This window comes from Lepisosteus oculatus, chromosome 10 (assembly GCF_040954835.1).
Source record: "Lepisosteus oculatus isolate fLepOcu1 chromosome 10, fLepOcu1.hap2, whole genome shotgun sequence".
In the NCBI taxonomy this organism is placed as follows: domain Eukaryota; kingdom Metazoa; phylum Chordata; class Actinopteri; order Semionotiformes; family Lepisosteidae; genus Lepisosteus; species Lepisosteus oculatus.
The window spans coordinates 42,495,254-42,509,073 of record NC_090705.1 but is presented as its reverse complement, the minus strand read 5'-3'; the positions used below and the strand labels follow the sequence as shown (position 1 = coordinate 42,509,073).

General features: G+C 35.8%; 1 protein-coding gene across 3 annotated transcripts in view; it reads left to right on the top strand.

Moving 5' to 3' along the window:
- ulk4 (unc-51 like kinase 4) overlaps window positions 1–13,820 on the top strand; it is a 112,379-nt gene that overhangs the window by 16,152 nt on the left and 82,407 nt on the right. For all 3 annotated transcript variants that reach the window (XM_015357027.2, XM_015357026.2, XM_015357030.2), the window contains exons 18-19: window positions 5,668–5,775; window positions 10,991–11,074. In XM_015357027.2, coding sequence (XP_015212513.2) covers window positions 5,668–5,775; window positions 10,991–11,074 — 192 coding nt within the window. The remainder of the gene's footprint in view (window positions 1–5,667; window positions 5,776–10,990; window positions 11,075–13,820) is intronic.

The following is a 13,820-nucleotide window of genomic DNA, read 5'->3' as shown; positions in this document are numbered from 1 at the left end:
CAGAGGGCTATCCGCTAGCCTGGCAGGGCTCCAGACGCCCGCTGCACACAGCAGGAGGGTCATTTCCCCCTGAGCTGAGGTGCCTGGCTCTTGCAGGGGCAGGGCTTCTTTGGAAACTTGCAGCCGGCGCGTAGGCACCACCCAGACAGTTCAGGCCTGGGCGATAGTGGGCCATGCCAAGCGCAGACCACGAGGAGGGCCTGCTGCCTCAGCTCGCATCACGGCAGGAATGGAGAAGGCACTTTTGGTCTATTATTTTTAAATAACAGTAACCTTTTTTTGACTGATTTTAATGCAATTTAAAGACATTGTTAGCACGTGAATTTATTTATAGTTATTAGTGTTATTTGTTTTTATGATAGAATAGAAGCTTCTGTGTTGAAGTTCACAAGTAAGCGGAAAAGAACAGTCTTTTGAATGTTAGTTTTTTATATTTGATTTCATTTTCCAACTAACTCTATTCTTCGGAATTAGTAACGCAATTTATTACAGAAGATTCTGGCTTTAAAAATGTTACGTAGGTCTTTGTGTGGACATCCGTATCCATATAATACATGAACATTTGCATTTTGTTAAACATTATTATTATTAACATTATAAACTGAGTGATGAACATCATTTGTTAACATTATCAGCTTTAGCATGGCTTTACATTGTTTTGTTTGTAATATTTTTGTAATTTAGGTAATATAGTGACTCTAAAATCACAAATATGAAAATGTGTATATATATAATAAGTACTTTTTATATATATGTATATAAAACTTTATAAAATATCAAATTTCCATGTATTTTATCCATTGAATTATTACATTTCAGATCATAAGTACATGCATATGTACTGTGTATATACTGTACAGTTTTCGGATGGGGAAGGACAAATCTCACTGTGGATCAAGTGTTCTTTTCGATTCTGATCCTTTCTACATTGCATAAGCTGTGGTGTCTTAAAAATAGGTGCTGTAGAAGGGTCTTGCGGTAGAATTATTGGTGTTCCTCTGCCTTGTTATACTTTTCTGTTAGTGGTGTGGCAGTTGAAAACTAGAGGAATCTGGTTTTCAGGTGCCACTCTAGTCTGAGTGTCTTGCTCTTGTTTGAAGCAATCTTTCAGTCTGTGCTCTGGGTTTGGCTTGAAAAATATTTTACAGTGTACTATGTGGTCAAATATACTGGTCCCATTTTAGTTCCTGTGTTCACACTTCAGTGTAAAATTCCCACTGGAAGAAAAGCAATTCAAAGTAAGGACAAGTCCAGCTAATCTTAAACCTGTCTGTTGTTGGCTTTATTGCCATCTGTTCGTACAGGGCATTTAATACCTTTACTGTTGGAATCAATGGGGTATAAACTTTTAATGTTCATGGTAAAGATTTTCATTTAATTAAAATAGTCCATTTTTTGCAGAAAATGTGTGCAGTACTCGATTTATGTGAGCAGTGATTCAATAATCACCAAGAAGCCTGCGGATCAGTTAAGTGGTGCAGAAGCAGACAGATGCAAAGGGTCAGCCTGAATTGCTGATTTATGGATTTTAGGAACTACGTACGAATGACTACAGCAAGGCTTTCTTTAACAGTTGGGTTACATGATAATGTTGGTAACCAATTCAAAGGTCAAAATCAGTAATTGATAAATAATGTTTTATTAATGTGAAATGATTTCATTGTCAGCCTTCAAATAGAAGCTGGTATGACAGAGTTGTTGATGGGCTTTTTTACAAGTATATAGAGGTTTTCACTCCATGCTTCTGCAACTCCACCTTTGTCAGCTGGTTTAATTCCAATGTCAACTCACTTATGTATGTACTTCAGGGCAAACTACTTTTAAGTTGCTGAGTTGTTTGGTTAAATCAGATTTGTTTGATTTCTGATTTACATTTGTTAATAAGAACTGTTGTGCAGGTTAAAACCAGGTTCTATGTAAATTCCTTTTAGAAAAAGGCAATGCTGAGTCTGTATGCTTATAAAGACAAGATGAACTAACATTTTAACTTTTAACCATCACTGTTACTTGTCTCCTCTGATGAGGAGAGAGTTTCTTAAAATAATGTTTAGCTGTCTGTCAACAGGTTTCCTGGAAACTGTGTCACTGTGTCACTGTGATAAAATATCAAAATAACAAATTCACAAACATGAGAAGCTAAATGAGATACAAGCTCATTGTTAGTCATGCCTTTTCTTTCCAGAAGAGACTAAAAAAACTTTCAGATAACCACTCTTATTTTTATGTTTATCCTGGCATTTGTATCAAGACACCATATTTTTTAAATTGGGCACGATAAGTAACCATACAACGATAAAGGGACTAATAAGAGTGCTAATTTATATTTGAGCCATGAAAAGATTAAGAGCTTTAGTTTTAAATGCGTTTTCTTAATTTTTTTCCAATGTCTGCATTTTTTTAGATTCCCTCTCAGTATTGCCCATAAATACTTAAACGTGCTCCTAATTAAGTGTCAAATTAATCATTGTCCTAGGCAGAAAAAAATCCCCCCAGTGGCCTTAACCCAAAATTTTGAAATTATGTTTGACTGCATCAAATCAATATGGACTGTGATTCAAACCTTTTCTCCCCTGAGAGGCAAGGCTACTTTCTTAACCTTCATAGAATTGCTTCTTGTATTTCCTATAATTGCAGTTAGAATGAGTTAGAGTGTCTGGCTCAAAATCTGGTCTATTATTAGTATAGTACCAAGGGAGTTCCTGGTTGCAGTAGCCTTTCTGTTGAACTCTAAGCAATACGAATTTTTGTGCTGTTTTGTAAGTTTGTAGAATAGTGTTAAGGGCTTGGGGGAGATGCAGAGTACTTGATTGATTACTTCAGAATGAAGTACTTATTCATCATGAAATTTCAGGGCAATCTCAATACTGGGTCATGAATTTACAGGGGTCTGTGTGAGCAATCTTTTCAGATCTAAAGACCTAAAATGTCACAAAATGTCTAAAGAGGAGGGTATGTTTGTCTTATGAACATATCACGATGCCTTATTTAGCAAGTGCTAAAATGTGTGCACACTACTTGAAAGGTTATCAGTAAAGAGCATATGATACATGTTTATTTTCAAAGGGCAGTCTCTGCTATATTCTCATTTGGAGTAATATAATAATGAAGTACTGTTCAAGTACTGTTTGTCCTAGCCTTTTTTCATATTGAAAATAGACTGAAACTCGGTGCCCTCAATGAGCATCCTCTTTGACATGAAGCTTAAAATAGAAATAACGTTGTTTGGATGTGGGTGCTGCAAGAAATCATGCTAAAGACACAAAGGCCATTGGGTGGAACAGTCTACCAGACCCTGTTGTTTGCAGACTCCCTGGGCAAACCTGAGCGCACAAAAGCACGGCGGCCTTTGGCACCCTGTGGCCTTCTGCATGTCCTCCGATGAGGAGTGAGCCAGTACTTGGTGATACCTGGTGAGCAAGGCATACCAGGGGGGACTGGGGGCTGAAACCATACCTCCTGCATACTCTACCCATTCTTGAGTATTTGCAGCAGGGAAATGAATGTATAAAATTCATGCAGAGTTGAAATCGACATCACGTTGAGCCCAGAATAGGAAACATTTATCCCTGGAATTTAAAAACATTAAAAATATTTTTTTTTAATAAAAAATGAAAAAGCTGATCATCTTGTTTAGTTATTTTTCTGCTTAAACTACTTCTACCATTTTGATCTTCATCTGTTGATTGTGGTCTGCGTTCCATTACTTAGAAATTATGCTCTTCATAGACTTTCTCTTATAGTAAACCGTATATAGTGGAAATAAATGTACATAAGTGACCATTCATTCCTCTGGATCTTGCTAATTACTCAAACTATTCCCTGCTGACTTGTTCTATATTTTCAGTTTTGTGCCAGTTATTTCTGACTGAGGAAAAATATTTGCAGTATTTAGTTATATACAGTGTAAACGTTAGAAACTGTTCTAATTACTGTACATTTTAAATGGACATTAAACTCTTGCCTAAGTTTAGAGGTGTTATGCAATTTTTCCTTCTTATAGGGTTATCTGTAAAAATTCCACATGACCCCACAGGTTTATATAAACGAAGAGAAAAACATGTTAGAGTGTTATTGTTATAGTGACATTAAAACATTTAACTTAATGTTGTTAAATTAAATGGGCCATATAAAGATATTTTGTTTAATATGTATTGTGCTTAGTTTTGTCATACTTTAATAATAATAACCTACAATAATCTTTAATAACTAAAAGTCCAAAACACAGTGCTAGCATTTGTGCACCATGTGCATAGCTTGAAGTATAAAATAATAAATAACTGTTCTGTTTCAAATACAACCCTGAAACATCTTTTATTAAACAGGAATGCCTTGTAAGAATGTCTGTTTTCTTTTATCAGGACTGTTGACAGTCTGCATGCACAGTCCATTTAAGAAATTGTTTTGGGGGGTGATTGCTTTTGAGTGATAAAGATGAATTTTGGGAAACTGGCATGCAGCACAGTCCTCTAGATTTCTCCTGAAAAGTAAAAGCTTGGATTGAACATCCGGTGCCAAACACGCCTTGCATTAGAAATAGCAGTAACATCTGCTCCTTGCAAAGTCATCGTTTATTTTATTTATTCAGAGGAGGAAGTCGCTCTGAGATTTATCCTATTTGCATAGCACCCTGCTGAGAGCTGTGCTGCAGTGGCTAGTCACAACAATCCTGTTACTTCCATGAAAAAATGCCAATTTAAAATTCAACAGTCTGAAAATTAAACATTTATCATAGTAGACGGCTGTATGCAGTAAGTAGTTAGGATATTAAAATATTTGAATGGAGTGTAGTATAATAGGTAAATGTAGTTCAGGTGGGTATCTGCGTCGGCTCGCGTAGGCTGCAAAGGAACAAGAAAAAGGTTTATTCCATGCTGAAAACAGAAGAAAGGAAACACAACGTTTTGTCTGTGGAGCCTTCACACACCTGAAGAAGGCTCCACAGCCAAAATGTTGTGTTTCCTTTCTTCTGTTTTCAGCATGGAATAAACCTATTACTTGTTCCATAATAGGTAAATGCTTGTTATTCACCTTTTGGCTGCCTTGGCCATATTAAAGTAGAGCCCAATGGATAGGCACACTCTAAAAACAAGATGGTGCTTGATGACGCAGCTCATTATTACTTTTCTATACCTGTGTTGTGTCACAGTTGATATACTGTGTATATATAGTCCAGTATTATTTCTTCTCCTTAAGGATTAAGGTATTTTCCCTTGCACACATGTAATTATATTGGTCGTTTACTTTAATGTTCTCTCACAAGTTCATAGCTAGAGGGCGATTTACATCGGGCGTGCTGTAAGCTGGTACAGTATGTTCCAGTACCTTGTGAAATATATGTTGGTATAAGAACTGGATAATCAAGTTTGGAAAATTGGCATCATGTTAGTTGTAGTTACACTGGTGGTATTTGTGCTCATTACATGCTTTTCCATCTTCACATTGTCTAAATCTTGAAATATCAGCTGTGTGGGGCAAGACGAGGAAAATGAAAAATCACTTTTAAAAGGGTATTGTGCCAGTTTATGTTGGTTAATGCCAGGGTGGGTTCTGTAAGAGTTTGACTGGCTTTTGGTACTGCATTGTTTTTCTTCAGTTGTCTTTACCCAAATCTTTATCCAGAGAAGCCTTGAATCTTAATACAATTTTGTATTCTTGTTTTTGTCTTAGACAGTTGCTGTGTTCACTGAGCTGATCAGAGAAAACTTTAGAAACAGCAAGCTGAAGCAGTGTTTACTTCCTTCACTGGGGGAACTCCTCTGCCTTATTATAAACCAGGTAAGATATTCAAAGGTCAGTCTTTGCCTTTCCAATTTGAAACTGCCGGTTTTGAAATTTGCTTATCTGCGTTACAGATCTGCCAATCTATGAACTGTTTCTAGCTCTGCTTTTTTTCATGCAACCTTAAAATCTCAGCCAGTTAAATTTACACAAGTACTCTTTTGTGCTGGGGGTAGAAAAAGTAGAAATATTTTCTGAACAAGAAACATACCTGTACATTCTGCCTACCACCCACTAAACTACTAACAGCACTCTGACCAATTAGCAAACCATGGTTCTTGAGCAATAAAAAGCACATTAACAATGACACCAAGCAGTGCATTAGTAAGAACCTATGTGCAGAAAAGGCTCAAGGCTACTGGAAAAGCAGGATTTGCTGTTGCAAGGAAAGTGCATGAATCACAGCACTGCACACTGAGTGGCATCCTTCAGATGAGCAGATTGATTTCCTATATTTGTGAAACCTTGGCTAAACATAACCTTTAAACTTTAAAACCTAACTTCTCATTATAGTCCCTCAGTGTTATTACTCTTTTACTTTAAGATTCATGCATCTGACACTCTTTTTTTCTTGTGATAGTTTGTTTGGTAGCGTTTTATCAAATAACTTTCACTTAACCGCTGTGTATGTTAATGAATCGCTGTGAGATGCAGTGGGCCACAAACAACGTGTATTGATTTTACTGCCTTTGTCAGGGAACAACTGAAATCCTCTGTTCATGAAAAAGTTTAATATGCACAGAAAATTAAAAAAGGTGGAAAAGTACACTGGGTGATGAGTGCAATGAACAGATGAAACAAAGTTGTAAAATTTTCAGCTCAAGGAAAACCAGCGAGTACAAAAAGCGAGGCAGAAGTTGTCAAAATTCTTCATAGTACCTGCGGTAAAAACTAACGTGGTCACGATGATATGGGAATCTTTTACCCTCCCTTTAAATGATATGCACAGGTATTGTAAATAAAACAGACACATGTATAGTAAAGTATATCATTCCATTCTTCACTATCACGCAGTACCAACAGTAAGGTACCTTGTGGGGAATCAGCCCTGATAAATCTAAATAATGAAAAAATCCTTTTGAGTTCCGAATTTTATCTGCTGGCCTTTCCAGTCTCTTGAGCTTAACCCCATTGAAAGCTGAATTAGGAGCTTGGACGAAGAGTGAAAAAGAAGACTAAGCCACTGTATTGTGCTATGATAGATAATATAAGGTAGTGAAATAAATTTACATGTGTGATAGAATGCCTAGAATATTATTTTCTTTGTTTGATAATGAATAGGATTTTTTCTGAGAAATGTTTTAGTTAACTACAGCAAACCACATCTTCATTTGTATTTCATTTTGAGAAGGTTAATAAAAAATAATAGTAAGAAATGCACTCAGAAATATGTGTATCTTGTGGTTTAATTTCAATGTAATACTGAGATTTCACATGCCCTGAGAATCAAAACATTTATGCATTCTTTTTACTTAACATATACATCTTTTTATACATTATATAACTGTATAATAACTGTTGAATGTGTGGCATATTTTAGATACAAGATCAAAGGCATTCATGACTGTTGTATGTTGGGACACTACATAAATTTCAAGCTCAGTAAATATTTCTCTACAGTAGAGGTTCACTCTCTGAACTCGGAGTGATGAGCTTTTTGCCTGAAAGATGGGTATCAGATCATTAGGAAGGTAACAAATTACAAGAGGCCAACTGGTCCGTCGAGCTTCTCTGCTGCTCTTTCTCACACTTACACTAACATAGTCAGGGGACTCTCCCAGGCAAAGAATGAAATGTCCTTGAGTACATTTGACCAGAATGAGTTCTCCACAGTGCCACGATGAACCCTAACTTGGAGTGCCTGCTGTAAACCCTCACAAACATGGGGGACATGTGACAAATCCACATACACGCCCCCAGCCTGGAACTGAACCCAGAAACCAGGTCCAGCACAGGCCCCCGCCGTGGGTAAATGAGACAAGCTGGAACAGAGGAAGAAATGTTACCATGGAGTTTATAATAATAATTTCATTGTAGTGCTACCGCAGAAAACGAACTGTGAAGGATGTTATCCATAACCGTAATGGAAAATATCTGGACAAGCTAAGGGAAGTGGCTGATGTCGGAAATGAGACACATTTCACTCAGGTGTTCCCTGTTCTGTTACTTGTAAGGTTATGGAAACAATAATTGGAACTAAACTGCAGGATCACGTATAGGAAAGGAATTCCTGGCAATAGTCCACACAAATTTAGAAAAGGGAGGTCTTGCTAAACTGTCATATGGGAGTTCTTTGAACAAGCAACAACAATAATGGACACACAGAGCAAAGGATATGGTGTATTTAGATTTTCACCAAGCTTTGGTTAGTTCCTCATAATGATAATTCCTTATACTTATATAGCACTTTTCTGGACACTCCACTCAAAGCGCTTTACAAGTAATAGGGACTCCCCCCCACCACCACCTGTCCACTCCCCATACAACACACCAGCTCTCGGTGTGGAGGAGAGCAGAGTGATGAAGCCAGTTCATAGGCAAGGATTATTAGGAGGCCGTGATTAGTAAAGGCCAGGGGGAAATTTGGCCAGCACACTGGGGTAACACCCCTACTCTTTTGAGAAAAGCCGTTGGATTTTTAATGACAACGAGAGAGTCAAGACCTCAGTTTTATGTCTCAACCGAAAGACAGCAACTTTTTTTTTACAGTTATGGTGTCCCCATCATTGTGCTTGGGCATTAGGACCCACACAAACAAAAGGGTTTGTAAAAATGATTGTAAAAACATCTTGAAAGATCCGTTCTCATATTACAAGAGGTAGTGTTTTTCTGTGATTTTTATTTGATTTCTTTGTTTAAAATAATATTTACTTAAGTCACAATTAGAATTGCATTCATTTCGTGTATCTATGTCAAAAGAGCATGATTTATAGATAGATACTTTATTGATCCCGTGAAGGAAATTGCAGAAATTATTGATCTTATTTGTGTGACTATGCTGCATTAGGTTCATTGCTAGGAGGTAGATTTTGAATAGGAATGTATTTTAAGAACTTATGCAGGTCTGTGATTTGAAGACGAAGACGATTTGAATAAGCGATCGAGGTAAAATGCAGACAATACACTCTTCCTTTCTTGTTGCGGGAAACTGGTCAGTGTTCTAAAATCTCAGTATGAAGGAGAACTCACCATTACAAGAATTGGGAGGTCACCTGGGGTTGATTGCTTTTTCAGTTGTCTTTAAAGAAATGAAGGGTGGTATTTATAGATCATTAGCTACAATCTGTTAGCAGTAAATCAGAAATTGATTTGTCCCCAGTGATATGAAAATGGAGAATTTGAAATGTCAAAACACTCCACAAGAAGAGGGATGAAACTGCAGTTCTGTTTTATCTCTATGACCTAGAAGAGTATAGAAATGTTAAACTGTTAAATATTTGTATGGTATTATGATTTTGTCACACAAATTCAGAAAACATTAGAAAAGGATGATTTTGAGCAAGCCACAACAGTAGTGTATGTAAGTAGAGCTTGTTGTAGGGCATATTAACTGTATATCTCCAGAAGGCATTTGAGAAAGTTAGTTCCAGATAAAAGGTTAATATATAGGCTGCAAGCTGTAAGAATCAAAGCCAAAATAAGCATGTGCAAGTGGGCTGAGTACTGATGAATGTGCAGAAACCAGAAAGCGCTGGTATGAGGACAAATCTCTGCCTGGAATCATGTCATAAATGAATTTTCACAGAGATTGGTGTAAACAGAGTGGTCTTGACTCTGTTATAGTTGAGAATACTTGAAGGCTTTTAAGTACAGAACTAGTGGGTATAAGCATTGTAATGTAACAGAAGACATGCATTGTGCAAGACTGGGCAGACAACTAAGAAAATGTAGTTAAGTATCATTTAAAATTCAATATGCAAAACAATACATGATAACAGCCCAAATATCCATTTGAAATATTGGTTGGGATGCACCAAAGAGTTTATGTGGACTTATCATTTTTATTCTCTGACCAATGTGGTGAATCTACAAGTGCAAAAACACACTGTGGAACATAATATAAAGTGGAGGATTCAAATCAAGAGAAGAAAAAAATGCTAAGGTTATTTCACTGTATTAGTTAGGCTAATAAATTGTATACAATGAAATAAAGACCTCAGGGCACAATTAACTGGAAGTTCGTGTGGGATTAAAACCAAGAGACACATCTTTACACAATAGCAGTTTTCTAGTGTTAAGAAAAGTGTGGATGCAATCCTTTGTTTTCTTCATCTAGTCACTGGTTACTTATCAGTCTGTTCTCATTTGTAACCTTTCTTGTATTAATTTGTTAATTTTGAAGTTTAAGTTTGGTGCACATGTGTGCCTTGTTCAATGAGCAATTTGTATCTGTCAAAAGTAGAGAGCACCTAATTTAGTGATTAATCAGTAAGCCCACTTACCCATCTTTAGGTATGCCGAGGAACTTTATGCTAAATGAACAATTTACACATCTACAGATGTTCTGAAACAAACTGTCAGAGCACTCAGGACATTCCATTGAGCATACACGCCATACTGAACACTTGGATTTTTTGTGATTTTTTTCCAAATTCTTTGGATGCATCATTTCTTGAAGTAAGATTAAAGGCCTATGAAAATATTGGTTGCCATCCCATAAGGATCCTTTATTCGTAAACAGTACCAGAGCTTGTCTGTTTCAAAGGACTGATATGGTTTGTGTGTAGTTGGAATGTTCCAATATCATGTTCTGGATGATTCATTAATTTTCAGATAATTAGTGAGAGATATTATTAAAAAAGGAAAAAATACAAAATGACATTACGAGCTTTATAAGAGAATGTCCTACATGTCATTAAAAAGATTGATTTTTATTGAAAATTCAATTAATAAAATAATGATCACACAAAATCTTGATTTAGAAGTTGTCCACTTAAGTATTTTGTGCAATTAAAATTTTTCCAGAATTGACTAACATGATCCTTCATGTACTGTATCTTCGACCAACCAGGAACTGATTTGCCCTCCAGTGAAGATGCAAGCTTTGTGTTTTATAGTACTTTTAAATAAAAAAAAACGCATTGTAAAAAAATATGCTCTTGTTTTTTTTAATTATACTTGTGTTTGTAACCCTAATTGCTCTGCGTGTAGTGTGACTAGGGTGTGTGACTACTGTGTTAGGCTTACAGCTGTTCCTTCTGCCTCTCGTCAGGAGGAGAAGAAAGAGCACTCCAGAGACTGCTGGGCCATTCCTTCAGCCGCCTACACTGTGCTAATGAGGTGCCTTCGGGAAGGGGTAAGACTGCTTTATTGTCCTCAGTGGGGATTCTCTACGGTAATGATGCTTCTGAACATCCTACAGGCATTGTTGGAGAACTGTAGCCAAGGGCGAACCAGTGTCTTATCAGCCTCGTAATATACCTAAATTTAAATAATTTTAATATGATTGTGACCTGAGTTACAATTAAGCAAAAGGGACAAAGACATTTTAGATTTTATTATTAATTATTCCTGTATTTGTCTCAGGCTTTTATCCAACTCAGATCACGACTAACTTAAATCTGTTCATCTCTGATCACTTTTTAGTGGGCTTGGTTATTTCGATGTAAGAAACAATTTTTTTAATTGTTTGCTTGGAAAATTAAATCTGCAACCTGCATTGTTCAACTTGAAATTGTACAAATGTATATGAAAGTATCATTTAAGGTGATAAAGTCTCTTTTTCTGTTATATTATCTTAGGATTTTTTTTTGCTTGATTGTGGACCTTTAGTATAGGAGATTTCCATTTTCCACAAATACAGTTTATAAATATGCTGTCCAGAGTTCAGACTTGAATCACTGTCACAGAAAACTCTTGCTTCGGGCTCAGCTGTGACTGGACCTGGACTAAAATAAAAAAAAAAACCTCCTACGAATGTGTGAAGCGAAGGACTTCATCTAACCCAAAATACTGCTTTGATTCAAATTATACCCTAAAAAAACCCGTAATTTACCAAATAAATTAGATATTTAAAATCCTACCTGGATTTGAGTCAAATATGGTAATATACTCAAAAAATATTGAAGTAATCCAGACATCTGAACATGAAGTATTTCTATCATTTTTTGCATGAAGTAAAAATTGGTATTTAATAGAATGATCTTCGTATATGCAAAAATAAATCTTTATTTTAATTATTTCTCAGGAATAAAAGACAGAACTGTCCATCAGGAACATTATTCCCCCCATTATTACCATTATGAGCATTTTTAAAAAACAAAAAACTAGAAGAAATTGTGGTAAAATAATCTTCTGTTGAGAAAAGGATAGAACATTGCCAGTGGTATACAGAAATCGAATTAGTAAAATCATTAATGTTTGTCTTTCCGTCTTTTTCCAATTACTTCATTGCACAAAGTATAATGTATTAAAGTATTTTTCATAAGTTTTGATTTGAGGTGGTTTGAAAGATTCACATTTGGACTTTGGACATCCAGTGATTCCAAGTCTGATTTGTGTCTTATTTGAGATGCTGCATTTAGCAGACTGCTTTGGTTGGATGATAATATGCTTATTATACACAGTTGTGCATTCTTCAGATTTATGAATGACCAAGGCTTTACAAAAAGACTCATTTGATGTGAGATGTATACCCCTTTTATTAAGTGCGGTGTTAGCTAAAGTCTAGAATTTAACTAATAGAGTTACTGAGTTGTTTAGTTTGATGAAAAAAATCTTCCTAATTACTACTTTCCTTATAATGCAGTAAACAAACATTTAAAATCTAAAACATTTGAATTGCACATAAAAATTGTATTGGATTCACAATTACTGTAGAGAGGGTACTTGTTTGCCTAAACTGTCAGTTTTTTTTATTTTGTATTGAATATGACAGTTTTTTCAAACTCTGGAATTGTCCCCTTGATTACACTCCAGCAGAGCCTGTAGCAAAGAAGCCTGTTAGCTTACTAAGCATAAATGTCCCTCACCCTTCAAACAGTTTCTTCAGACATGCATTTAATGATTAAGAACACGTAATACTGGCAAAAAATGGTGATGTCTGAGCAGCAGAACTTTGTGTACAAAAATTTTACATTGAACATTATGCAAATTAAACTGGTACTGTAGACTCAGCCATCTGGCAGGAATCCAGTGCACAGCAAGTCAAACCTACAGAGCCTGAAGCGATATGGGACATCAAGATGACAGAAATAAATTCAAGGATAAGGTACTGCAAGAACTGGGCAAAGGCCAATTCACACTACAGCGTTTATTTGTTATGTATTTGAATGCCCTAAATATTGAATGCTTGTTTAAGTGCTAAAGAAGAAAAATGAAAAAAGGTTTGAGATTTGGGAGTAATATTGCCATAGTCATGTTCCTGTCAGAGCAAATTATAAATTTCCAAAAATATAGGTTTTGAAAGTTAAGTCAACAGATAGAGTAGTATTCTATAAGTTACCAATGGGTGTATTGTAATAGGAACCTTTCATTACAATCTGACACTGTTGGGGAGACAAAGCACTTTAAGAAGTACTTCATCACATTTAACAAAGTCACACAGTATAATAGATTACTTTTTGCAAGTTGATAAAACACCGGTAGATGTTGCTTTTAAGAGATAAAATTTCTGATTACTTTAAATTGTAACTATACATGTACTACTAAACTAACATTGTTAAAAATATCCACCAATTTGTTTTTAAAAAGTAATCAGTTCCCCAAGGAGTGTAACTGAAGTAGATTACCTTTTAAAGAAGTAATTTCACCTAACACTGGAACCAGAACACTAAATTATATTGTGGAGGGGTGTTTCAAACAATCAAGTCATTGCTAGTTAAACAGGATTGAATCCAGCTACGTATATAAATGAGTGATCTGTGCAGTTTAGATTTTGCTGTACACTTTCGTGTTTTAATGAAAGTGTATGTTGACTATTTTGACTGTACTGAGGAAGCAAATGTTGCACAATAGTAAACAAAAACACTGGCACAAGATAAATAAAAATTAAACTGGATATGGAATATATCAAAAGGAAAAGCAGGAGAGACAAACCATTC